The sequence below is a fragment of the Marmota monax genome, unplaced genomic scaffold (genome assembly GCF_021218885.2).
Source record: "Marmota monax isolate L192 unplaced genomic scaffold, Marmota_monax_Labrador192_F-V1.1 WCK01_AAM20220418_F8-fsc00195, whole genome shotgun sequence".
Lineage (NCBI taxonomy): Eukaryota > Metazoa > Chordata > Mammalia > Rodentia > Sciuridae > Marmota > Marmota monax.
The window spans coordinates 1097933-1125682 of NW_026691979.1; the positions used below are offsets into that span (position 1 = coordinate 1097933).

The 27750-nt window shown below is 49.4% G+C and overlaps 1 protein-coding gene across 2 annotated transcripts in view; it reads left to right on the forward strand.

The window, feature by feature from the left end:
• Csmd1 (CUB and Sushi multiple domains 1) overlaps nt 1-27750 on the forward strand; it is a 1167250-nt gene that overhangs the window by 919320 nt on the left and 220180 nt on the right. For both annotated transcript variants that reach the window (XM_058580132.1, XM_058580135.1), the window contains exon 24: nt 8076-8278. In XM_058580132.1, coding sequence (XP_058436115.1) covers nt 8076-8278 — 203 coding nt within the window. The remainder of the gene's footprint in view (nt 1-8075; nt 8279-27750) is intronic.

Consider the following 27750-nt stretch of genomic DNA (forward strand, 5'->3'; position numbering starts at 1 on the left):
CCCTAAAAGAAAAAATAAAATTATGTCACTTGCAGGGAAATAGATTGAACTTGAAGAACATTATATTAAGTGAAATAAGCCAATTTCAGAAAGAAAAGTGCTGTAAGGTTTCTCTCGTATGTTAAAGCTAGGGAGAAAAATGGAAAAGAAAGAGATGGGCAATCTCATGAAAACTGAAGAGAGATCAGTAGAGGAAAGGGACCAGGGGAGGAAGGTGGGAAGGGAGAGGAGAAATTTGGGGTGATCCTATTAGCCAGGGAGAGGCCACTGGGTGTGGCTGCCTTCACCAGCCACTGAGCAGGGAGGGAGGCAGAGGAAGGAACCAGTGAGCACCTTAGCTTGCAAGGTTCTCCTACACACGATTTCCATTGCCACCTGTTACCCCACTTAGACGTCTCCAAGGGCATGGCTCACCTTTATCAAGGGACACTAACCCACCAGGAAGTGTGAGAGGGACAAAGGTGCTGTTATGCTCTGTCCCCAAGTCTCTGTGTGAAGGCACTAACAGTCGCACACCACCCACACTGTCCTCAGCATCTGACCAGTCTCCTGTTGAAGGTCTTCAATGACCGGCTCTGGTGTCTGCCACTCAGTTCCTGCAGAGGCAGCAAGGTGTGTGTTTGAGCCGCCTCCTGAGTCCCAGGGATGCACTCACTGGACAGTTCATCAAATTGGATTGTCTAAAGAGGGAGGTGTCTTAGGAAGTTGAAAGTGCACCTAAGAAACATACAGTGATGTCAGGGAAGTGAGGTTCACCTTGTACCTGGAGGGAGCCCTGGAGAAGGACTGGAGACCTGGTGGCAGCCAGGGAGGCAGGAAGGTGAGCGCAGGGGAGCTCAGAAGTGAGGCTCACATCCAGCCTGCAGAAAGTGAGCGCGAAAGCCGGGGCACTCCTGGAGCTGTCTCAGGCTATGGAAAGCACAGGGGAGAGTGGGAGCTGGTCCAGGTCCCAACCTCAGCTGCATCCCAGCTCCCCCAGTTCACACCTGCCCACACACTCCAGACCCTCCCCCATCTCCTGCGCCTCTGGCTCCTGTTCATGCCTGTTATCCTCCCCTAGGTTGCAGGGGGGTCGGGGTTGATCTTCAGGTAATTAGCTGGTTCCAGGACCCCATGTTAGATACCAACATCCTTGGAGGCTCAAGTCCCATATACAAATCGGCACAGAATCTATAGGTAATAACCTGCACACATGCCCCCAAATACTGCCGACTTCTACAATGCCTAATGCAATATGAGATATGAGTCAGTGTACTGTAGTGTTTAAGGAATATAATAAGGTCTATACATCTTTAGTGCAGATGCAAATTTAAAAACTATCCTGTAGTGTGGGCACGTGTAATTAAACACTGTCCCTCTGTTGAGTGTTTATGTTTCTAGTTTTTGATACTATATATAATGATATGTCAAAAAGTCTTATAAGTCAAGTTTGCCTATTTTTATAATTAATTCCATACAACAAATCCCTACAAAATGACTTGCTGAATCAAATGGCAAGACATTTCCACGTGTTCCAGTGCAAACCTTTCCATCTGTCAATGCCCGTGACTTCTGTGGACACTTGAACCATTTTGCCTGCTCTTCAAATGCACGGTAAATTCAAGGTCTTTGGAATGGCCTCTAAGGTTAACCACTTCTCTTTGTTTTGATATAACAAAGTACTGTAGAAAAATAAAAACCCTAAAAGAAGTTTGTACCCATCCTCTGAACCAAAAAAGACTTTGTTGAAAATATGGTATATTTTTTTACAATATTTTATGTAAATTCAAATATAACATTTGATTTGTATATTTATCTATATGTTTTTATAAAAAACAGTATCATACTATAATATTATTCTGAAGGGTTGTTTTTTTTTTTTTTTAGTTAGTAAACATGGCCACATTTTTATGACCTTACTTTGAATTCTACTTCAGTCTATGTAGTTGTTGAGTCATATTTAATTGCCTGAACATACTCTAACTTATGTAAACAATAGCCTTTTGGATACTCAGGTTGTTTTTTTATTTTTTTCACTGTTAGGAGTAATGTCCTCCCAGCCTCTCTCTCAAGAGTTCTCTCCAGGAGGGCTCTCTAGCCACTTGCTGTGCCTGCACATTTGAATTCACACAGCCATAACCAAAGTGCCTCAGAAGGAGAACACGTGACCACACTAGACCATGAAAATGTAGCCACACCTCCGTGTTCTCACTGAGTCTGGGCAGCCCCTGTAGCCCTTGCCACTGTGGCTGGGAAAGAAAACTCTTTAAAATGTTTAATCTGCTGTGTTTGTAGACAGCTTTATTTGGGCTGCTCCTGCCATTTGCATGTGTGTGCATCTTTAGCCTGTTACCCTCCCTTTGCACTTCCCTCCCCACTTACTCCCCTGCCCTTTTCTCCTGGCCCCACAGGAGCCTCCCCAGCCCTGCAGTGTGGGGGTTTTCCTTCGAACACCAGCATCTGACACGACTCAGAGTGCCCTGGGATGGGACCATATTCTACTCAATTTTTAAACCTTCTCCCCTGGTCATTCACTATCGGTCATTTTGACTGCAGTAGTTTTTCATTTGAATGAGAAGTGACTCTTACTTTCTCAATATTTAATTTCGTCTTACCATATTTTCTGTTGGAGTTGCAAAATCTTTCCCAAGATCCCAAACTCATGGCACCAGGGTGCACGTTTGTTTGCTCATAAAAGTTCTACTACACATAATACATGTGTGTAAAACTGGCTAAATTATGAGAGTGCAGTTTGTTCACAGAAAGTACAGCCTCATGTCACTAGACTAAGAGAACATCATCAGGACCAAGATGAGCCTGTCATTCCTACACAAACCATTCCTCCTCCAGGATGCTCACTATTCTGTCCTCAAGTGAGTGTTGCTGAATTTGAACTTCATACAGGATGGAAACACTCAGTGCTTTGTTTTATGTCTGGCTTCATCTCCTCGGCCTTCACTCCCTGGTGTCCATCTGCTCGGGTGCATGAGGGTGCTGTGATGTGTGTACCCACCCTGGGGGGTGCTGGGTGCTGCGATTGCTCTCATCAGCTTGGGCTGTACTGGTAGGTACAGGTGACCTGTGTGGCTCTCAGGTAGCCCTTGGAGCAGGCTCCCTGGGCAGTGGCGGACCATCACCCAGTCACTGTAGACCTGTCTCCACCCCGTCTCAGGCTCAGGCTCCCCACCTTCTCAGCACTCCGCCTTGGCTGATTCCCACTTAGCACCTGGGGGCCGCAGGAGTTTCCATTGCGCTTCCTGGAGACTGATCAAGGCCCGTGCCTCTTACATTTTGAGTGGCCCTCTGAGCACCCTCTGATGCCCTGCTCCTAAAGTCCACTGCCCCCATTCTGCATCAGGCTGTCTTCCTTGTTAGTTTCCACCTGTGTCTACCTTTCCTGAAGGCAACCTTCATTGATTGCGAATTTCACACCTTCGTTCCTATGCTCTTTGGTCTTTCCTGTATCCGGATGTTTTCTTCCGTTAAACACGGATTTTTCATTTAATGTTGGATTTGTTTTCACTGATTTTTATTTATGTTTCCTGAATTTCTGATCTGTATTTAAATGCTTTATCATGTATGTTGTCCTGATGGTTCTTAGTGGTTTTCTGATTGAAGGAAAGATCCGGACTTCCAAAGGTTGTGAAGATACGACCCCAGGTTTTCCTGTAGGTTGGTGTCCCCTCCCATCCCGCTCCTGTGTGGAGTTCAGTGGAGCATTTGTTGAAGTCCACCTCTTCTTCGTTGAACTGGAGTGGACCTCTGGTCATAAGCAGGACAGTTATATCAGAGTCGGTCTGTTTCTGCACTGTATCCCAACCATTGATATCTTGGTCAGTTATGTGTAGCACTTTCCATCTTAATCACTTACCTACTTTATAAAAGTCTTGATAGCTGATACTAAGATCCACTCTTCTTTACATAGATGCCTGGCTGATTTTGACCTTCTTCATTTCTGTCTGAATTTCAGAAAGAGATTTTCCACAAAAGAAATTGCCAGGATTCCCTGTACGATGTGCTGCTCCATTTATTTGGTCTCCCGTGATTTGCCTCAGTAGTACCTTTCAGTGTTCTGTGTGAAGGCCTTGCACATTTTGGTTAGAATTAATCTTAGCTATAGGATGCTTTGGGATGATAATGTAGGTAGTATTGTTTTTTTTTTTTAAATTTTCTGTTTATGGCTTTTATATGGAAATCGATTTTTATTTTTATATTTTTCTTACATAAATGTGAACTGGTTGATTCTAAAAGTTTCTAGATTTAAATGTTTTCTACATGCACAATCACGTCATCTACAAATAAGAGATATTTTTTCTGAATCTGATGCCTTTTTACCTGACTCATTGCAGAGGCATTGACTCCAGAAAAATATTGTTTAGAATGTTATAGTGAGCCACATTGTCCTTCACCAATATCCAGAACAAAACTTTTGTTATCTATATTGATAAGTGCATTTCTAAATATTAATATTTACTGAATGCTTAGTCCCATTTTTGGATATTTTTCATGTTTTAAATTTATCACCAATTTTAAGATACTTTTATAATTCTAAGATGTGTATTTCTCAGTATTTGTCAGTATTGATCTGCTTGATTCAGTATTGGTAATTTATGTTTATAAATTGATAGTTTAAATTGTAGGGCCATAAATTTATACAGAGCAATCATTTAAATTAACTTTTTCCTTCTTTTAGTGTTTTTGTTCTTATTGAAATACTACACACATGCATTATAAAAAGTCAATTCCACAGTGTTGCAAATCTGAATTTCTAGAATGATAAAAAACATGAATTTTTTATGTCTTAATATTCAAACATTCAGATAATGGAAGCTTGAATATAGTATAAATTCAAGGAAGTAAAAATGGAAAAACACCAAATATAGTGAAATGAATTAATGAAAGTAACAATAAAGGTAGTTAATAAACATAAAGTTGAGAAACAACTGGGCACACTTATTAAGATAAAATATAGGAGGCCCAAGCAGTTGATATTTGGAATGAAAATAGAGATGTACCTATACAGTAGAGATTATTTTAGAACATTTTTAAAAATAAAAGATCATTTTATGCAAATATATAGGAAAAATATTCCAGAACAAAAAAAAAAAAGAAAAGAAAATAAAGCAATTCTTTTAATAAGACTAAAATAACATTTCTGTCAAAGGATAAATATAAAACAAGACAGAAAAATTAAATGCTTAACTCTATAGTTCATTTGATTTATATATCAAGAAAATATAATGATGCTTATCTACATAGATGTAAACCAATGAGCATTATTATTTTTTCTCAACATATAAATTGAAGAATAATTTAATGGAACTGATTGCTTTTCCACAATCAGTGTAACAAAGTAAAGCAAACCCCATACACCTTCCTAGCAGGACAAGTAGAAAGCTTTTTCTTAACATGATAAAGGTAGGTGAAGAAGCCTTTCGGCGAGAACGTGATCTGAGTATGCAGTGCCTGAGGAGGCGGAGCACACCCACAGCTCCTGTAGACCTGACGTGCTGATCAGACACCCAGGTCTGTGGTCCCTTTCTGTTCTCCACCTGTGACCTCTGATGGCTTTATTTAGCCCCAGGTTTAGAAGCCATTTATTTGCTGGTGATGCACATGTGTGTCACCTCTGCGTCACCTCAGCCAGACTTCTCTTTGCAGCTCCCGCCTGGGGTGAACAGTCCCCTCTTGGCTGCCACTGCAGAAGCCTGGGCTCCACCGGCTGGTGGCACGGTGCCGGCACGGTGCTGGTCCCTGCGGGCTGGGCTCCTGCTCCACCTGCTCCCATTCTCCACCAGGGGATGCAGCTCTGTCTCTCTGGTTTCCTGGGCCACAGTGGCCCTGCCCCCTCTTGCTCACGCCTCATGGGTCCAGTTTCCTCCACCTGCGCCCAGAGTCTCGCAACCTCTCAGTGCCTCCACGGACATGTCCACACAAGGGCAGTCTTGCTGGATTACCCAAGCAGGTCACAGAGTCTACATTTTCTTTGAAAGTATGTGGTCACCAGAGCAAGCAGAGTAATTTTTAAAAATTGTTGGTGAGATAAATGCTTCACTGAAACGGTGCCTTGGTTTATCAGCCAGCGCAGAAGACAAAATGCTTCTCTAATCTCCGTCTCCCTCCTCAGTCCCTCTCCCTCTGCTCTGGCCACACTGGGTGAGCGCAGAACCATGCCCCCTCAGGGATTGCTTTCCTTAGCTCTTCCTCACGTGGAATTAAACAAGCTCTTGCCTTCTTTAGAGGGGCGCTGCGGCCTCTCGGCCTCACCCACTTAACCTCACCACCCAGGAGGTGTGTCTCCCTCACTTGCCCCCCACCCGTCTAGGCAATCCCAGTGCCCTCAGTCCGCTTGCTCTCTCTCTCTCTTCGTTGCACTTACACCTACTCACGTGCAACGCTCTTCACATGTTCGTTGGTGGCTGTTTCTTTCTCCTCTCATTGCAACGTAAGCTCCCCGAGGCAGGGCTGTGTAGTTCAATGGTATATCCACAGTTCCAGAAGGGGGCTTGTTTACAGCTGGTACTTAATAAATACTTGTTGGGTTGTTCAATTCTATCAACAGGCACACCAAGATGATCAACCTCATAAATAACCAGAGACCATGAGAGATCCAAGCCCTGCTTGGCTGCTGCTGTTCATCCAGCATCAGGTCTTGGCAAACTGGGGCGTTTGCTCATCATGGTGAACTGAAGGAGTCAGAGTCACCAGGGAAAGCAACAGGGCCACTGTCTTATGCCAGACCTAGAAAGACCCTCAGATCAGTGATGCGGAAGGTCCATGGCGGCACCATGCTTCACGGTGCAGAAAAACTTTGCATCCTACAGTAGAGGGCTGAAAAATACAGAACTCATGCTTTTAAAGTAAAAAAATTCCACATGTTTAGTGTGCAGGACTCTCATGACACTCTTAATGGAGGCAAGCGCTGGCTGTAAATCAGGCAGGCACACACAGGCTTGTGACGGGGACTGTGTGCCCCCAGCAAGCACATGGAGACCCGGTGCCACTCGGGCAGTGTTCTCATGACACATGTGGGCACTTCAGAAGCTCACCTGGGAATGGCACATGCAAAGAGCTGGGTGCAGGGCCAGATGCCCTGGAGAGCAGGCATGGGCATATCTATACAATTTTATTTTTTAAAAGATTTGATGCAAATCGGGCAGAATGTTGACACTGGTATTGGTGGATAACATGTGCGCTATACCCTGTACACTTCTTTATGTGGAACATTTAAAGATACACTACACATTCTTGCTTACACAGATCAGATAGGTATGCTCTGTATACCTGATATGAGCAACCTGAAGTCATTGAGATTTATGTAGTTTTTGTGTCATCTGTAGTCATTTTTACCTCCTTTACAGTCCATGGGCAATAAGGAGAAAATGAAAAACTATAAACCACACTCTCAGGAAATAGCGACTTTGGATGGGATGTTAGCTAGCCCTCTGTTTGCCCCGCATAGACAGGGCTACACGTGGGGCTGGGTCTGAGTGACTGCCACAGGAGGGGAAGGTCCAAGGGGCCCCGGAACACCTGCAAGCCCCATGCAAGTGTGTTAGGCATTGCAGGAAGGGATTTGCATTAGGCACTCCTGACATTGTGCTGATTTAAAATAATGTCTTCTTCTGAAGATAAAATGTATAGAGAGAAACACAACCCCTGGGCCGCCTGTGTGGATGCTGGTGGGGACTGCGCTGGGTGGAACCAGGTGGCCAGGGCATCCTTCCCCGCTGTGCGTGCTGCCACCTGCCAGGCACCTTAGGAACAACACCAGGTCAGGAAAACCTAGGTCAGCCTAGGAGGAAGGGACTTCCACCTTCCTTAGGGTTAGTGCAGGCTGGATTCCATCATAGAGAGACCCAATCCCAACGGAAAGGCTGCAGCCCTTAATGGATGGCGCTGGCCATAGCCCGGCTTCTCTGCAGCCCGACAGACTGAGGAGTTCATGCTGTGTGCTAATGCACACGTGAGTCCCTTCAGTCCCTTCTGCACCACTGGAGGGGCTGGGAGGGTGCAGCGGGTTCCTGAAGTCTCTGGGGTGTGGTGCCGGGCAGGGACAGCAGGGAGCCCGTGGACAGCTGTGCTTTCTCTCGCAGCCTCCACTTCATCGTGTTCGACACGGAGCTGGCACACGACATCCTCAAGGTGTGGGACGGCCCGCTGGACAGCAGCATCCTCCTGAAGGAGTGGAGCGGCTCGGCGCTGCCCGAGGACATCCACAGCACCTTCAACTCGCTCACGCTGCAGTTCGACAGCGACTTCTTCATCAGCAAGTCGGGCTTCTCCATCCAGTTCTCAAGTAGGTGGACCCTGCCGCTGGGTGTGGCCACAGTCGGCCACCTCTGTGTGCAGGGGGGCGCTCCTTCCTGTTCCTAGGACCTCCCAGGGACAAGCACCGGTCCTGTGTGACCTGCATTTTGGAGGTGTACTGTAGGGAGAAGAGAGTTCTTGTCTCACCTGGCACTGGGTTCATGGCAAAGCACAGATTGATAAAAAGTCACCAAGTTTATTTATTGTAGATTTTGTGTGATATAGTCACCTCCAAAATGAAGACCCACGGAAAGAGGGAAGAGTGCCTATTCTGGGGCAGCCTGGCATTGGGATTGCTGGGCTGAGGGTGTGGCCTGACAGTAGTGACCAAGTGCAGGGGGCCCCACTAGTACCCATTCTGTCCCCAAATGCTTTCTGCTGGGTGTTGGGAGATCCATTTTTGTGCCTATGGTGGGGAAGACCAGAGCACTGTCCTATAATCTGCTTCAGGAGACAAGCTGGCAGGAGGTCAGAGCCCCCCCCCCTTTTTACTAAATGCAAGGGGCCATAGTTTGGGGTGGTATATCCTGACCCCCTTAGCATCAAGATCACATTGGCTTAGGAAATTCCATCCTTTATAAGATAGAGACAGGGATTGAGCTCTACTTAGTTATGTGGGGAAAATGTTATTTTAGAGGTTTGAATTAGTAAACACTTAAGCTTGCATCAAAGTCAGAGTCTTGGCATGGAGGTTCCATCTATTCCTGGGGTCCCCAGGCCAGCAGTAACCATGAGTTCCCTAATTGCTGTGGTCTGAATTTGTGGGATAGCATCTCTTGCTACCTGCCACCAAGCTGACCTTTACTCTCAACTCCAGTTTAGAAGAGACCTATGTTTTTCCCTTCCAGGGCTAAGGCTCCAAGTAGTCAATATAAGACAATAACCTCTGCTCGATTACTAGTGGGAAGCCACATTCTCACACTTGAGTCATTATCTCCTGAAGATAGTCCCCGTCTTTCCTGTCTGGCCTGTGTTTAAGGAGTCATTTCCTAAAAAGGGCAGAGTGGAGATGTTCTGTGGCAGCTCAACCTTTTAGTACCCTTCAAGGAGCCCCAGGTGGAGGCACCATGTAATGTGGTACCACACAAGGTCAGCCGTCCTCATAAAATAGGTGGAATTTGCACATAAACACGCTCAGACTCAATTTATCTTTTGGCAGGTCGCTGGCGAGGCATATTTAGGATTTACATAAGAAAATTGACTTAGGTCATTTAATGGTTTAAAAGGTTGCTAATAAAATTGAGGTTATGGTCTGCACAATTTCTTACCTCTGGTTTCACTGTGCTGTGGGTTGGTGATTTGCGAGGCATGGCTGGATTAGTGCCTGTGTGCAGGAACACTTTCACTGATCTGCAACAAAAATGTCAAAGGAAGTCCACTCATCTACTTACTTCATCTTGAGAAAAAGTCCTTTTCTTTCTAGACTGTCTGCATTCTGCTTTCTGTTTTGACATAAAATTGCCCTTGATCTTTTTAAATTAGGGGCAGAGTATATGGTAGAGAGGAGACTGATGGCACTTATCGGCCAAACAGAAAAGTTCGTAAGGTTGTAGGTGGTGTTCGCGTCCTGCCTTCTCCTCTTCCTTCCCTCTTGACCTCTTGAAATGTTTAAACAGATCATTAAAAAAAAAAGCAAGTTGTTTTACGGCAAAACTGAGCAGGAGGTACACAGTGCACATAAACCTCCTGTCCCACGCGCACAGCCTCCCACTGTCCCTCAGAGGCGTGTTTCCTAGTCCAGGAGCCAGTGTGGCATGTCAGCACCACCCAGAGTCCACAGTTGGCATCAAAGTCCACCCTGGCTGCTGCACCTTCCATGGGTACAAACACATAGTGATGTGTCGGCCAGTAAAGTGTCACACAGAGCAAGAATGTCCCTGCCTACAGACCCCCTGAGCTCTGCCTGCTCTGTCCCCACTCCCAGCCCCTGGCAACCACATCTTCTCACGGGCTCAGTGGTCTTGCCTGTTCCAGTGTCACACACTGGGGTCGTCGGGTGGCCCTGGGCCCTCCCTCCTGGTGATGCAGCTGATTCCTCCTTGTCCTTGCAGGGCTTGGTGGCACTGCAGAGCACTCCAGGGCCTGCAGAGCCACTCCTAAAGGCCACCCCATTGCGCCCAAGCTCTGTGGTTTGCCGTCTCCCTGGGCAGGCTGTTGAGTGGACGCAGCTTTCCGTTCAGTTGGGCAGATGCAAACTGCACATCTGCTGGGTCTTGCGGCGAGCGTGGGCTTGGAGTGGTTCTGGCCTTTCTCATTTCTCCTCCTCAGAGTTCTCCTGCAAACCCCTAAACCTCTCCTTTTCTGTTCTCCTTTCTCTCTCACTCTTTGCAGAGGAATCTTCCCAATTCTAGTAAAAAACAAAGCCATCCCTTATTTGAGGGCCATAGATTGTCTTCTTTCTGTATAACTGATGATTGACGTTTGGGAATTGACACACAATACAGCCACCCGAGTCTGCAGGAGAGAACCTGCAGGACTTTCTTTGGCTCAGTGTTCTATGGGTGTTTGTTGGAAGTGCGTGAAGTGGTCTTTTTAGCTGGTGATAGGTGACTGCGTGTTGGCAGCCCACGCGGCCTGAGCCCTCCCGTTCCTACTCAGTAAGCCCCCAAGTCTGGTGGAAGATGAAAAAGACCATTTTAGGGGTCAAATGAGGCCTTGTTCTCTGGCTGTGTGGGAACGAGCTTCTGTGAGATGGTCTTCAGGAGTCTACACCGAGGAGCACACACAGAGGGCACCCTGGTGTGAAACTCAGGAAGCGTGGGGCTCTGCCGCCCTCCAGAGAGTGGACCCCAGCCTCTGTCTCTGTCCTTGTCTCTTCCTTGGCCTGGGGTGGTCCTGCTGCTCAGGCTGCGCACTTCCAGAGAACCACAGCCCCGTGTCTCCTGCGGCTGCTGCGGCTGCCCGGAGCATGGAGACACTAGAGTGTGCAGAGAGCACGGGGATTTTTAAATTTTTAAAATTTTCTGTTCATTTTTAAAATTTTCTGTTTATATCTTTTTTTAAAAAAGTTTGCCCTGGTGACATATAGTTTCACACAATAGTGGATTCGTTTTGACGTCGTCATGCATGCGGGGAACAGAACAGGCTCCATGTTAGTCCCCAGGGCTTCCCCCCGCCCGGCTCCCTTCCTCTACTCTGAGGTCTACCTGCCATTTGCTCTTTTTGTTCTTTTTTTCAATCGGTGCTTTGCAGACCGTGTAAAGGTGGGACTCACTGTGGCATATTCCTGTATTTTATCCATGTACATGGCAACATTTAGCCCATTCCATTCTTTTTTTTTTTTGTTACCAGCTATGGAACCCTGGGGTGCTTAACCACTGAGTCCCATCCCCAGCATCCCCAGCCCTTTTTTTTATTTAGAGATGGGGTCTAGCTGAGTTGTGGAGGCTGGCTGTGAACTCACCATCCTCCTGCCTCGGCCTCCTGAGCCACTGGGATTACAGACGTGTGCCGCGGTGCCTGGCTCGTCCATGGCTCGTCCATTTCATTCTGCGGTTCCTCCCTTTTCCTGTCTCTCCTCCCTCCCCCTCAAACTCCTCTCTCCACTGATCCCCTTTCTGTTTTCAAGGGACCACCCCCCACTTTTCCCCCTTATTTTGTTTTAACTTCCAAGTGAGGGGAAGCGTCTGGCCCTTGAGTCTCTGAGCCTGGCTTCTGTAGCTCAGCATGGTGCTCTCTGCTTCTGTCCACTCACCAGCCAGTGCCACCTCTTCATGCTTCATGGCTAGATAAAGCTCCCTGGGTAGAGGGGCCCCGCTTTCTGTATCCATTTTTGTTGACCAGCATCTGGACAGGTTTCCCAACTTGGCTATTGGGACTTGAGCTGTGTAAACACTGCGTGCCTCTCTCTCTCCAGTGGGCTGATTTTAGCTCCCTGGGGTGAATACTAAGGAGCCCCCTAGCTGGGTCATATGGTGGCTCCATGCCCAAGGTCTGGAGGATCTCCAGGCTGATTTCCAGAGTGACTGCCCTCCTTTGCTGTCCCACCAACACTCTGGGAGTGCACCTTTCCCCACAGTCTCACCAGCTTTCTCATTTGTATGCTCGCTGGCCGCCATTCTGACTGGAGTGAGATGAAATCTCAGTGTAGTTTCGGTCTGCATCTCCCTGAGTGCTAGAGATGGTGAACATTTTTTTTTGTATATCGTTGGGCATTTGTACATCTTCTTTTGAGAATAGTCTGTGTAGTTCTTTTCCCCATTATTGATTGGGTCATTTGTTTTTTTAGGTTTTAAAGAGGTGGTAAGATTTTGGAGTTCCTATATATTCTGGGTAAGAATCCCCTGTTGAAGGAGCAGTGGACAAAGGCCTTCTCCTGTCCTGGGGTTCTCCTCGCGTTCTCAGCTGTGTCCTTCTCGGTGGTATAGCCCCAGTGGAGTCCGTAAAGTCAAGGAAAGATGACAACATGGTGGGACACAAGTGATCATTGAAGGTGGAGGGCACAGTGACACAGGACAGCACCCACTGGTGGTGGAGGACAGTGGGGACGGGGACAGAGGGCGATGGTGGAAGGGGCTAGGGCGAGTGTGCACGGAGGCTGTGAGAGGCCTGTTCAGGTGACAGGAGAAGGAGAGGGGACAGCTCTGCTGAGGTGGGGGTGGCAGGCATCCTCTGAGCTGGCTCCTAGCAGCTGCTCCCAGCCCCCTGCCCAGCTGAGGGCCAGGAGGAGAGGGCAGAAGAAAGGCACCCCGTGTGCAGTACACCTCCTCCGAGACCTCGGCAGTGGCGAGCCCCAGGCCAGCCCCGGTGCTTCTCCCCCAGAGCTCAGCCGCCCTGTGCCAGGGTCTCACTTCCACCTACAGAGCGAGGTCTCCTAAGGGCACAAAGTCTTCCTGTTTCCAGAACATGGACACAGTCAGCCTCCCAAGCCTCTGCTGAACACATATGAGGGACGAACCCCTGGTTGTGCCCGTGCTGACCAGTTAGAGCGACTCTGTGGGACAGGCCACCGCTGTAGAGGTACTTTCTGACTGAGCACAGCTTCGTTCCAGATGTTAGGCAGTGGCACCCGGAATTATCATCTCCCAAAGCCCATTTTAGTACTGAGGAGCCCGTCCCCTCTGGTGGCACTGACCACAGCTCGAGTGAATGGGGTGTCTCTTGCTCAGCATCAGAAGTTCTGGCTGCTACAGTTTTGCTTTGCTCATGAAGAGCACATTATTCCTGTTCAACGTAAGGATTGTGCCTTATTGACCTTGTAAGTGTGATAGGGTCTTAGGAACTTATTTTACTCATGAGTATAAATTGTTGGTACTGGGGATTGAAACCAAGGGCACTTTACCACTGAGCCACATCCTCAGCCTTTGTTATTGTTTATTTTGAGACAGGGTCTTACTAAGTTGCTTAGAGACTTGCTGAGGAGCTGAGGCTGGCTTCAAAATTGCAATCCTCCTGCCTCAGCCTCCTGAATCACTGGGATTACAGGCCCACACCATCGCATCCAGCAACTAATATTTTGATGCCAGTTAGGAACCAGGCAGAATGCTTTCATTTTAGAAAGATTTTTGGATCTGCATGATTGAATCTGTCAGCTGGTAAATGTTCCTGTTTCATGAAAAGTGACCCTTTCCCATACTTTAAGATAATGCCAGGCAGCACCACTCACCAAGGGTGTGCCACCAGCCCTCCAGCAAGTGGGTGCACACCAGGCCCCTTGGCAGCCCTGGGGGACTGTGTCCCATGGTCCTCCTCACGCATACACCTTCCCTGTGCTGAGACAGAAGGCGCTCGCTAGGAGAGGCAGGGACGGCCCTGGGAAGACTGGACCCGAGGTCCTCCACCCTGCCAGCCCTGCTCAGCCTGTGAAGCAGGAGGACTGCTTATGTTAATTGTAATCAGCCCAACGCCTTTCATTCAAGCTTAATTACCATTTACTTAATCATGCATAAAATGCAGGGAAATGGAGTTCAGCACGCACAGCTGACCTCTACTCAGTTAAATCAACCTCGGGGAGTCTCCGAGGCCCCGCGGTGGCGGGCTCTCCACTCCTGGGAAAGGGCGCTGGAGCAGCTCTGCGTTCTCGGGTGTCGTGGGGTTGATTTCTCGTAGGAAACAGAGTGCGTGCATCTCTCTCTCATTTACTTCATTGAAAGATAATTTAATAGGGATTTAATTTTTAAAAGTCACTTGTTGTTTGTAACATGAGGGGACAGAACAGGGAGGCAGTTCCTGGGAGGCAGCTGCAGACACCACAGTGGCAGGGCCTGCTATGCACAGGGGCAGCTCACAGCCAGGGCCTGGCCCCACTGACCCGCCCTCTCAGGACCCTCTTGGGACAGGTGGAGCACTGACCATACAGTTTTCGGTTGGCCATTTACACATATAGATGATGAACCCCTCGAGACCAAAGGAGTGAGTTTAACCTCCATTCCCCTGGCCACCTGCCCCTGGCCAAGAAACAAAGGACGTGCATGCAGGATGGGCAGGTGGTCGAGATCCATGGCGGTAGGAGGCACCGACTGTCCCTGTCCTCACAACAAGCACAGGGAAGTCAGAGACAGATGTACCACCAAGTGCGGGGACCACAGCCCCGGGGAGCCTGGCCTTCCACTGTGCCTTCAGTGGGGCTCCAGTCTGTCCTCTGATCTGTAAGGGCATGGTCAGCCCTGCTGCCCACCAATGCCCTGCCACCCTGTGGATGGCTCACCTCCGGGTGTTCTCTGCCCGGCCCTCCTGCCTCTCCTTGCCCCCAGCTCCCTGCCTCGACCTGCTTCTGAAGAATCAGAGGCTGCCCGTCTGCCTCCATGTCCACGTCAGCTCTTCTAACTGGCCTCCTCCCCAGCAGTGCAGTCTCTCACCAGCGTGACCAATGCCCTTGCCCCTGGGCTTCCCATCCTTCCTTGCCCTGGCTCACCTGGACGGCCACGGACCCCCGACACCTGCAGCCTGGCACCTGCTTCCTGCCCCTCCTGGTAGCCACCGTGGAGTCACCTTCCCCAAGGGTGTTCAGTATTCAGTGGCAGTACGTAGATGCACGAGGTCAACCACATTTTAAATCAGCACGGAACACCACGTTTTGCGTCCGAGTGTCCATCTGTGATGCCCTGATTCAGAGCAGCTGCTGCCTCGTGTTCCACACTTGTGGTGTGCACTCCCTCACCCACGCCACGTGGCTGTGCACCTCCTGGACCCTGTCCTGTCCTGGCACCTCTGCTCTGGTCACTGTGGCCTCTGGCCCACGAGTCTCCACCTTGCTACTCCCTGGCAGTGGCCCTAAGTGGCCTCCTGTAGACGGTGGGGCCTGTTCCACTGGACTCCCTCAGAACCCCCAGCCTTTCTGAGCCCCAGTGGTCTCCCCTGTCCCCGGCCTTGGGATGCAGGCTTCCTCTAGCTGGGGGAGTCGGCCTGGGGATGTCCACTCTGTCTCTGTTCAGACTCTCGGAGTAAATTCATTTCTTCAAATTTGGAAACAGACCCTTAAGATTATAGCTCCAAAAGCCTCAGCTTCCAGCTCCTCCTGCCTTTGAACCTCTGAGATACCAATTGAATTAGCCCTTTGGAATACCTCTCGAGATAGACCTCTCCAGCTCCGGCCACCTGCACGCCCCTGGCCCCACTGTCTGGGTGTGACCCCTACAGGACGGAGAGGAGCATTTTGCTGGCGTTTCCCTCCACGGCGCAGGCTCCCATGTGACCTGGGTTTCCACCAGTGACACTGTCTGAAGGCAGTTCAGCAAAGCATGCTGGGTCTCAGCCAAGCCACGAGGGCAGAGAGCAGGTCTAACTGAGCCACGCCATTCCCCACTCAGGTTAAAACCAGCCTCAGCAAGAGAAGTCTCCTAGGTCTGACCAGGACCCCGGTCGGCCAGCGCCAGCTCCCTCACCTGGGTGCTCTCCTCGTTTCTCCCCTCTTGGTTTCAGATGGTGCGCCCCTTTGCTCCCCAGCCTCCCTGCGCCATGCCCTCTGCAGAGAGGGTCTCCCTGATGCACCCAGCCACCATCACTCCTTTTAAGCTGCACTCCTTTCCAGAAGTTTCCGTGGCTCCGAAGGGAGAATGACAGCCCCTCCCATGTGACCCTCCCCGCCTCCTCCAGATGTTCAGTGTACCTTCTGCACGCTGTGCTTGTCACCGGGAGACTGGGGGGCATAGAGCAGGACCTGCACACTAGCCCAGCCCTCACTGCGCCCACGGTGACGCCTGGTGGTGGCCTGCCTTCGTCTTGTCTTCTTGTGTGTCTGCCCTTCTTTCCTCTTTACTGCTAATATTTCTGTTGTCATTTCTAGTGAGACTGTGAACTTATTAAATGAATTTTTTACATCTCTGCTCTAATATTCACAGTCCTTAGGACGGTTCTGAGGAAGAGCATCCACTTAGCAGACGTATGCTTAGTTGCATGCTCAAGTGGCATAAAGTTGTCTCCATGATCACGCACGTTCTCAGTAAGACGGTTGGAGAGCACTGCAGGTGCGGATTGGAGTCAGACACTTGGCAGCACTTAGCAGAGGCTAGCCACTGCACCCCTGGTCGCAAGACAAGTGTCCACACATGTGTCTGTGAGCAGACCCCACATCTCAACCAAGGGAAGACTTCCTTGGACTGAGACCAGCCACATATGGCCAAGGGCTCTCGGCCGCAGCGTCCCTGTGAGTCTCAGAACAGCAACGCCCTCCACCTGTGTGACATAGTCACGTGCGTTCTGTTCCGTCAGTCGGTTTCCTAGTTAATTGGGTTAAATGAGGACATAATGCTCTTTCTACCCCCCACAGTGCTGGTGAGGCCTGCCCTCGAGGGTAAGCAACACAGAAGTGCTTTGATTTATACATTTTCTCCAAATATAAGGGAATGTTATTATTTATTCTCAGTTCGGGAGACGCACCGACTCCAGGGGAGCATTATGTGATAAATGATTCAGTCTGCGGTTGGTTCCTAGATTAGATTTCTCCCTCCCTTTGGCCTCCCACTTCACACTGCTCAATTCCAGCTGACACAGCGAGGTTCCCTTGACACTGGCTTGGCGGGAGGCACATGGTAGCGTGGCTCTGGCTTAGAGACAGGAAGAGACGGTAAGTGAGCAGATGCCGCTCATCATTGTAATGTGGTGATCCGGGGTCGCTTCACTGTAGACCCTGGAAGGGTACACCAGGCTCCCATCAGCCAGAGAGCAGGTGAGTGTGCGGAACCTCTAAAGGGAGATTTGTGATCATTTCTCGAGTCCACCTTACGTCAATGGACATTTCTGCTGTTCATCCTACTGGAAAGCTGAGGGTCCATTTAATCATGGTTACTGATATGAATAAATGTTTGTTAAAAGGATCCTTGCAAGATTAAGGGTTGAAGTTCTTGATTCAGTCTTTATTTTATTTAATATAAAGAAAGTAAAATGTAAATAACTGAATGAAGGATCCTTTCATTTCACTAAGATGCAAAGAACAGAATTTTATGGTACATTTGAAGTTTGATATTAGCATTACTATTAGATGTAAGTGCTTCTAAAATAACTTTAAACATTTAAATATTTATAAACATCAAAAACAAGCATACTTGGATTTCCTGTAGATGTTTACTTTTGACATGACGAAAACAGATTTACTAATTAGTTTTGTGTCAGAGCATTCCAACTGCTTTATTCAAGAGAAGCTAGTTTATTGTTCACTAAGCAGACCTAAGAACTTAATTAAGCGGCTTAAGTTCTATTGTGAACACAATTCATCTCTTATGTCTCTGTTTCAAATGATCTAACTTGAACAACTATATAATGTGTATTTCTCAAAAATACAGTTCCAAAGATAAAAATACGAAGATATTTATTTGCAAGACAGAAAAATAATGATTTGTAATTTTTACCTAAATTGGAAATTTGCTATTTATCATTAATATTCTCTTCCTAATAATTGATTGTAAGTCTCTCAGTTAATTTGAGATAAATAAAGATCTAATGTTATAGTACATCAATAAGGGATTTAGAATCTAACTCTGAATCCTGGCTAAGCCATAGAACAAGTATCAGGACATTTATTATGAAAGGTAAGGCATATTGAAATTTGTTTTGAAAAGGTTTTATTTTATTGTATATTTGAGTGTATATCATGATGTTTATTATATATATATATATATATATATATATGTGTGTGTGTGTGTGTGTGTGTGTGTGTATATATATATATATATAGAGAGAGAGAGAGAGAGAAATGTGTACATATAGTGAAATAATTACTACCATCAAGCAAATTAACATATTAATCATCTCACATAAGTATTGTTCTTTTCTTTATATTATTTTTTTATTTGGTGTAATCAGTTGTACATGACAGCAGAATGCTCTTGAATTCATTGTACACAAATGGAGCACAATTTTTCACTTCTCTGGTTGTACACAAAGTAGGATCACATGTACCTAGGGTGATGATGTCCATCTCATTCCACCATCTTTCCTCCCCCTTGCCCCCTACCTGCCCCTCCCCCCCTTTACAGGATCCAAAGTTCCTTCTCTTGTCCCATACCCCAGTCCATGATGGATCAGCATCCACTTATCAGGGAGAACATTTGGCCTTTGGTTTTTGGGGATTGCCTTCCTTCACTTAGCATGATATTTTCCAACTCCATCCATTTACCTGCAAAAGCCATAATTTTATTTTCTTTTGATGCTGAGTAATATTCCATTGTGCATATCTACCACAGTTTCTTTATCCATTTATCTATAGAAGGGCATCTAGGTTGGTTCTACAGTTTAGCTATTGTGAATTGGACCATATTGAATTTTTTAAAAATGAAGATTTAAAAAAAAAAGATTTGTGCGGTGGGGATCATTGTAACCTAATAGCTGTAATGTTAGCAACAGTCTTTAATATTATTTAATCAGCATGAAACTTTGTCATGGGATTCAGAGTGGGTCATCATTTATAAGGAAATTCACATTCCCCATGGTATCATGGGGATTGATCAATCAAAGTGATTGATTGATTTTTGTTGCGCTGGAGTCTTTGTGTAAATTTGCAGAACTCAATCTAAGCTGGTTTGGTCAGCATGCACACCTGTGACATATGCTCATGCCACTACGTCCTGGTTAAGTGTAGAGATCACGAAAGCAGCTCTTCCGCCCAGGGCAAGGGACTCGGAACTGGGCAGGGGTGGATGAGGGGGGTGTCTGAGGCTTCCTTGCACCGACGTCGCTATTTCTGTCTGCACGTCTGCTGTGATAGCTGGGTTTCCCTGGTAGTACACACTTTGCTGAGCTTAAGGCGTCTGTGCAGGGATCCTGCTCTGTCTTGTGCTTGCTCTTCCTGTGCTTCTGCATGACAGTGACAGCCTTTATGGAGTCCCTCTGGGTGAGTAGGGGTTTTGTTAACTAGAAAGAACTTTTTTTTCTTTAGTTTAGCAGCTTTTGAATTATTACAATTCAAAGGAAGTGTCCGTTATCACCAGCAGAGGTGATGCTGAGAGTGGACACTGTGCATCTTCAGGTCTGCCAGTATCCACCAAGGGGTTTGCCACTGCGAGACACATACTGCCTTCTGCCAAGAAAGCACATTGGAACCGCAGGCTTTCTGTGATGATCCCCGAAATGCAATATGTGCATGCATATTTTCATTTCATGAAAAGAATTTTAGAAATAAAGTGGTTTGCATTCATTGTACATAATTCAAGTGACGGCTGAGATTTTAGATACATATTTTAAATTTAGCCCTTATTTTGATGTAATTGTAGATTTACTTGCAGTTGGTAGAGGTAGAACAGGGATCCTGTGTGCTTACCCCTCCCCAGTTTCCTCCAAGGTAGCACTTGCAAAACTGGGTCTGTGTTGGGAAAATGCACAACATTCCAGAGAATACCTCAGGGGGCCTCTGGAAGCCACACCTCTTCCACTCTTGCCCCATCCCTGACAAGCACTCAGCCAGTGTCCATTCCTATACTTTGTTGTCTCATCATCTCTAGAGTGTTGCTGTAAGGAATTAGGCAAAATATACCCCGGGACTGGCTGTCCTCAGCATGCTTCTGTGCAGACTGCTCCAGGGGGCTGTGTCTTGAGGTTCACTTCTTTGCATTGTTGCATAGTGCTCCACTGCAAGGATGTACCACACTTTGGGTTATTTCCAGTCTCAGACTATTACAACTGAGAATTAAAGCCATCACAAACACCCAGGGGCAGGTTTGCACATGGATATGACTTTTCATTTCTCTGGGGCAGGTGCCCAGGTTAGGGTTGCTGGTTGAGCATGTGGTAGTGCTATCTTCACTCTTGCCAGCAATGCATTTCTCTGCATCCTCACACAGCATCCGGTGCTCTCTGGTCCTCTTCAGCTGTGTGGATAGGTGTGTGTGTCCTCTCTCCCCATTTCTCTGATGGCTGGCGACTTGGTTTTTATTTTTTATTTTTTGAAGTTGAATATTTCATTTCTTATTTTGTTGCAAGCTGTTGCTTCAGCGTATAAAGATAGCACCAGTAAGTGCAGCATATTGAGACACGAAGACAGTACTGCTCTTCTGACACTGCACTCCAAGCCCAGTTTTTCCAATGGGAAGATCATTAAGTGACTGACCCCAATCCAGGGATGGACCTAAGCAAGCTGCGATATCACATAAGGCTGTAACAAGACACCTTGAATCACATACTTTTAATAAGTAGCTTTTACCACCAATAATCTCATGGACTCTGAACAGCAGCACCAGGAGGAAATGTACAGGTGCACATTGTGTTCATCGGCCGTTGTTGGGAAGTTCCGGGGTTCTTCCCCAGGAGCAGTGGTGAGTCATCTGTGTTGGAGTCTGCTCTCCCCCACTAACTGAGACACCTGGCTGAAGCCGTCCCACACTCGTCTACCCAGGGTGCACTTTCTCTCCTCAGTAGACTCTGCGTGTTTCCCAGCTGCCTCGTCCCTCATTCAGTCATCCATTCTGAAGGGTCCCCGAGGTCATCTTCATCAGCCAGCCGTCTTCATGACACGGTTGGTTCATAGCCTGGGTTTTCTGCATTAACCCAGGTTTCCCTCATTGACCTCAGGTCCTTCTCCTGACTGAGGGGCCTAGAGTTCACGTCACGGGCAGCTCTCTCACTTTCCAAAGCACCAAACGCACCTGGTTTTTTCAATTTTATCCCAACTTCAGGCCAACTGCAGGGAGCAGCGTCTGGAGAGCTTCCCGTGCGCAGGTGCGGATTCCCACTGTCCCGTGCACCTTCTCTAGTCATCCATTCAGAGGGTCCTGGGCACAGCTTCCAAAGGTGCCTCCCTCAGCTGCCAGGGCGGCAGTGGGCAGGGCACAGCAGGTGCGGGGCTACGTGGGACGCCATCAGGGCGCCAGGATGGCCAGGGTCCCCAGGACGGCCGGGGAGCGTTTTCCTTCCCATGTCCACCCGGGTGTCCTCTTCCTTGATGTTTTGGCGCCTTTTGTCCATTTTCAGGTGGATCCTAAGCTTCCTCTGGAGCCTCGGGCATTCCCTCTGCGGGCTGCGTGGATGTGGCCTCTGCCGACATGGTGCCTTCCACACACTTCTCCCCCTCCCGGCTCCCCTCCCCCTCTCCTGACAGGGCTCTGCAACCAACAAGCACTGGACCTTGACGGAGTCCAGTCTCTCCACTTTTGCTTTTGTGGAGTTGGTTTTATCCCCATGTCTAGGAACACCTCTCGGACCCGAATCCCAAAGGCCTTCCCTGTGTGTGTTTCTGAGTTTGTCATTGTCTTATGCTCCACAGTCACAGCCACCATCCACTCCAGGTTGGTTTCCAGTCTCATCTGCTCTTTGGTGTGTTACTGCAGCACCAAGTTGTCACTTTGGAAAGCTGAAGAGCAGTTCCTCTATGGGCTGTCCCAGGGCCCTCTAGACACCTTCCCCTCTGCTCTTCACAGGGCTCAGGCCTGGGGGACACGGTGTCTGTGGATGCTCAGCGCCTCTGACGTTGGTAGAGGTGACAGAGGAGGGTCGGGCTTGGTCAGGTCGGACTTTCTCCTGTCCAGAACCACTTCTGCGGTCCTGGTCCAGCCTGAGTGGGCCCTGCAGGGGGGTGAGAAGCCTTCTCTTCCTGTTTTCTAGATCTTTCTGGCCATCCAGGCATTGGTGTGGGTGGGACTGAGTCCCAAGCTGGTACATCCTCTCCAGCAAGGAACGGCTGGAGGAAACCTGCAGATGTCCTCCCCTTTGCTAGGATCCCACCCAAAACGCCATCCTCAGAGCACACAGAATCTGGTGCCAGGCATAAGGAGATGAGTTCAGGGTGCAGACCCACATAGCAGATCACTTCTCCCTTTCCTTAGTTCAGAAACATGAGGACCAAGGAGAGAGAGTCATATTTCCACACGAATGCAAGGCATCACGACATGGTCGTGGCTCCTACCAGGGCCGGGGTCCTGTCTGAAGAGCCAGACCCTCAGTGCTTTGGGCCTGAGGCCTAGGGTCGCCACTGTGGTGGCTCAGCAGCTCTGTCAGGGTGGGAAGGGGCCAGGGACACAGCGAGGAGCGCTCAGGGCTGGGGGCCGCGGGAGCCTACTTGTGAGCCGACACCTGAACTTCTCGTGTTCTGCTGGTTCCCAACCCTCAGAAAACAGGAAGGCCTTTCTAGCTTTCAGGTTCCAGAAGAGGTGGTGGCCAGGGTTGGCGGGGACTGAGGTCTCCCATCGGCTGAAGCAAGACCAGTGACAGAGTCAGTGCTTACCTGTCTGCATTGGACTCCCCAGGGTGGCAATATTATGGGGAGTAGAGATCCAGGGCCCACCTGTGTGCACCCTGCACAGGTCGGAACTGCGGTGTGGAGGAGAAGGGCGCCCGTGTCTGGGTTAGCTGGGCTGGGCCTTTGAGTCGGTATCTCACCGTGAGGGGAACTGCTGGCCTCTAAGGGACAAAGCAAGTCGAGGGTCACACTGCGAAGCCCGGGCTCCTGAATAGGTGAACCCCGAGCTCATGGCACCTGCTGACCCCTTCAATGCGTCAGGGAGTGCCCGTGCCCTGCCAGCCTCCATTCCACGGCTCGGCTTGCCGGGTGACTCAAGTGGTTCCTGGTTTTGCAGAGACCGTGTTCTGAAAGGAAATCTGTGAATTTCAGTCAGGAATGTCCAACATCCTGAATTCAGGTTATTAAAATGAAATGACTCCTAGCTTCATGGACACTCAAGTGGAGCTTGTGGTGTGGCACATGCTGGTAGGTGGGTCGGCTGGGGGTGGCACCGGTGTTCAGGAAGCCGCCTGTCTTGCTAAAGCCGCGACTGGATCTCCGCCTCAGGCCTGAGTGTGGCTCGGGGTCTCACGGGGTCCGGGCACACGAGACCTGTGTCCAGTCAGGCCCTGCGGTGGTCAGCTTCCTTACAGATGGGTCCGACTGCGGAGGACACGACCTGACTGCACCAGGCCCTCGGACACTTGTGAACGACCGACCAGGGAATGAGAAAGATGCAGGCTCCCCAGGAGCTGTTGGTTCTCTGTCAAGGACTCACTGAGGCTTGAGTAGCAGGGACATATTTTTAGTTAATACACTGTTTTTCCACTTGTGGGACTTTTTTGCCGAAGATTGAAAAGTGTTTATCGTAAAACAAGTTCCTTGGAAAGTGGGAGTTGGAAGGAGAATCCTGTCACTCAGGCGGTGACTACGTGAAGAGACGCTGTGGCTAAGACACACCAGGACTGTTCGTTCTGTAAGTTAGGAATGTGGACGCGGGTTCACGGTCCACTTGTGACAGGGCCGAGGGGTAGGTTGCGGAGGGCAGGCGAGACATCGGTTCATTGGGAAAGCTGGCCACGAGGTCGGCGGCTGCTCCAAGCTGAGTTCAGTGGCGCCAGGCTGACCATGGCACCTCGTCCCCTCGTGGAGCCTTGGCAAAGAAGTGCCTCTGTCCCTCAGGACCGCTCCAGAAAGTAGCAGTGGTGCTTGTCCAGTGGCAGCAGCTGGACAGAGACAGGAGCCCTCTCCACGGCGTCCTCAGCTGTGCCACGTGACCACACGAGGTCAGTGGGTAGAAGCGACGGCACTGTTAGCTAGCTTGGTCTGGTTGGCTCCTCGGGTGGCCGGCGTTCCCAGGGTGGCTGCTCTGGGGTCCACACAGATGGTGTCAGCCTGGTGTGCACAAGCAGAGTCCTCCAGAGTGACCTGTACCATTTATTCTGACCAGGGCCTGCGCTCACTGTTCCCTCGAGCTGGCCCGGGCCTTGGGCACCCAGGTGCATCCCAGGGACATGCCATGCAGGCTGTTGCTGTTTGTCCCTTAGGATGACAGACACACAGTCCACTGACACAGCTGCCCCAGGGTTGGTGGAGCCCGAGTGGCCGAGGGACTGAGTCCTCAAAGGGTTGGCCTCAAGACCAATCCAAGATGATCACCCCACAGATGCGATCCTCAGCCCGTGGGTGCAGGGGGCTTGTGAGAGCTAAGGATCCAGTCAAAAGTACATTTTAGATGACGTGGGAAGCCCACAAGGAGGCTTGATGGGATGGTGCCTAAATTGTCAAAGTTTGTTTTGATAAACTGGGAAAAAACACGACTTTGTACATGGCAACTCCATTATCCATGGGGTCATGGGGGACCCATGACTTTCTCTAACTGGAAAGAGGCAGTGGCTCCCTGCATCCAGCCCCACGGTGGCTGCACCCTGTCCCTGCTGCGCCCTATGACAGGGGCAGACCCGCTGCTCTGCAAGAGCGAAACACAGGCTCCAGAGGCCTCGGCTGGAGGCGGGGAGACGTCCCATGAATGCAGAAGGTCTGCAGAAGAGCCTGGGGGACCTGAGCATCCCCAGGAACTGCGGAGCCCAGCACCCTGCCCTCTTCCAGAGGCAGTCGGTAAGACTGAGCTCTAGGAGGTACTGATTCCCTTTCTACACCAGGAACTGGGAAGACTCAGTCACCAGCACCCCACAAAGGTCTCGAAGCGTGAGCTGAGTGGAAGGTACGTGGTGTCACATGGGAGAGTACAGCCACCAAGCAGAACTGGGAACCTGCTTCATCGAGGACGTCAGCGTGACCCTGAGGGTGGAAAAGCTCTTCTGCCCAGACGGGCGCCTTCAGCTGGCCCCGGGTTGGAGTGGACGAGGGTCACTGCCTTCACAGGAACATCCTCCGCAATGCAGACTGGAGGGAAGTGTGATGAAGTTCATTTCAAAGACCCAGCCCTGTGTATTTCCCAAGGCGGTGCTTAATTTTTTTCCTCTCTCAAGTCTTCTTGTTGCTTTTCTAATCCAATCTGGATGACCCTAGGACATTTTTTTTTTATTTTTATTCGTAGTTCTAAGAGGACAGTGTGAAGATTTTGGATTTCATTTCAATTTGAGTAAACCTGAATGGTGGATTTGCTGGTAATGTCAAGCAATCCTTGAAGGTATATAAGCACATGCAAGCACCTTCTCAAAAGCCGTCTTCACAACCTGCCTTTCTGCGTAACTGGCATAAGCTTCAGCTAATACCTGGGCTCAGTGTTTCCGTTTGTTATACACCATGAGCTAAGGAGCACTTACCTCTTCACTCACATGCTCTGTTACCACTGTCTCCACGTCTGCCCTGCGTCCCTCTGCTGTCCCGGTCTCCTCCTAGACTGTTGTGTGGGTTTACGTCATCGTCATCTTTCAGCCTCCACCATGCTGGGAGAAGAGTGGAATGACAGCAGGCTCCTCCAGGTCACCTTGACACAGCCTTACCTGCACTCCTCCTGTCACAGAACCTACTCAGAAACTCCAGCACTGTCCTTCTCTTGATCTCCACAGACATTGTTTCCATGTGAAGTTCCTCTTCTCAGAACACGAATGCTGATGCAAACAGTGAGGTGATAAGAAGAATGAGGGGTCAGCCCCCTGCCCTGTAGCTCAGAGAGGATCGCCCTGACCTCACTGCCAGCCTTACAGTGAATGGGACGTCGACTCCAGTGGGAGAATACTGAAAGTGCTGAGACACTCCTTTAGCTCTGTGGAATGCAGTGCTGAGCCTGCAGAGACTGGGTTCCCCACACAGCCCTGAAGATATGCGACGCAGAGGCTGCACCTCGGCAGTGGTCTTGTCCTGGGACACCTGGGGACCCTCGTGACATGGAGCTTCCCCGGAGCGTCCTACAGTGACAGGTCGTGAAACAGTGACAGGCCTTTCTCCTCTGGAAATCCAAAGGACACCTAGCGCACACCTCCAGCGCCAAAGTGGGCTCAGCACAGGGAAGCCAGGCAGAGGGGCAGAGGGGGACACGGGGTAGACGCAGAGGTGGCCGTTCATGACCACAGCAGTTCATAGTGTATGGGGGATTCTGACTGTCTGTGTGGTCCCCAAAGGTTCCCATTGTTTCAGGCGCCTCATGAAATCAACCCCTTTTGGACGAACAAACCTTCAACACAAACACAGGATTATCCAGGTCATGTTCCTAGGAGCAGCAGTGCCAATTCTAAAAGTGCCAACCACTTTAGTGAGCATGAGGGTTGAGGTTACAGAATGAGATGGTAAGAAGGTCAGCGAGAATGACCACCCAGGAGAAGCCTGGGCCCATGGATAGCCAAACAGAGTCGAAAGTAATCCCAACGGCCATGTCCCTATTAGAGGTAAGGAAGAAAGGTGTTTAGGAGGAGGGAAAATCCAGCCAGGTGAAAGTCTAGGGTGAGCGACAGGAAGACACAGTAAGTTAAGTGGGTAAATGTACACAGAAACATAAATGATGATGATGATGATGATCATGCTGCTTTTAATCCACAGCATTTATACACCCAAGCAGACAATGGCCAGATCTAAGGTTTCAAAGAAGAGCTAAAGTACTTGACAGCATGTCAGTAAGGGGGGAGTGATAAAAACCGAAGGGTCCTAGGATTTGGGATGGGAAAGCAGGGATAGTGTAACTCAGCACACGTTGAAATTTCTAAGGAAATGTTAAAATGAAGACAAACTGATCAGCACAAAACAGGCAAAAAGGTAGGAAAGAAGGGGGTGAAGGGAGATGGACGGAGCTGGTGGTGAGAATGAGGCTAACTGCCCTCCCAGGACAAGGGTCCAGGCCAGGCCCAACAGGGACCCAACGCCAGGCTCCTGGGAAGTGAGAATCCGGAGGCAGGAGCAGAGGTCACGTGGCACAAGGGCACACAAGGGCACATGGTGAGGTCTCCACAGCAGCAGTCCATGGAAGGCCAAAGAAATCGGCCCAAGGCCACCAAGAGGGGGGACCTGAGGTGCACTCTCACAGTGGGCACTGCCCAGCAATGACCACAGATGAACCAGAGCACGGCACCTCTGCGGGGGCTCCCAGAAACACCCCAGCAAGAAGGAGAGGACGCCCCAGCGGAACGTGGACGGCTCCCCAGGGCAGACGCAGAGGTACGCCCACAAAGCTGCACACATTGACGGCAGCTCTCTGGAAAAGCCAGCGGCTGGCAACCTGGATCTCAGGGTGGTGGCTGCCTGGAGGGGGAGGTGAGCTGGGGAGGGGTACGTGGGTCACACTGGTGTGAGGACGGTGTTCCAGCTCTGCAGTGGGTGACCCGAGTTCACTTTCCTTCTTGCTGTGTTGTAGGCACACGTATGCAGACATGTGAAATTTCAGTACCAACCAATTAGAGGAAAAGATGGAGTCCTTAAGA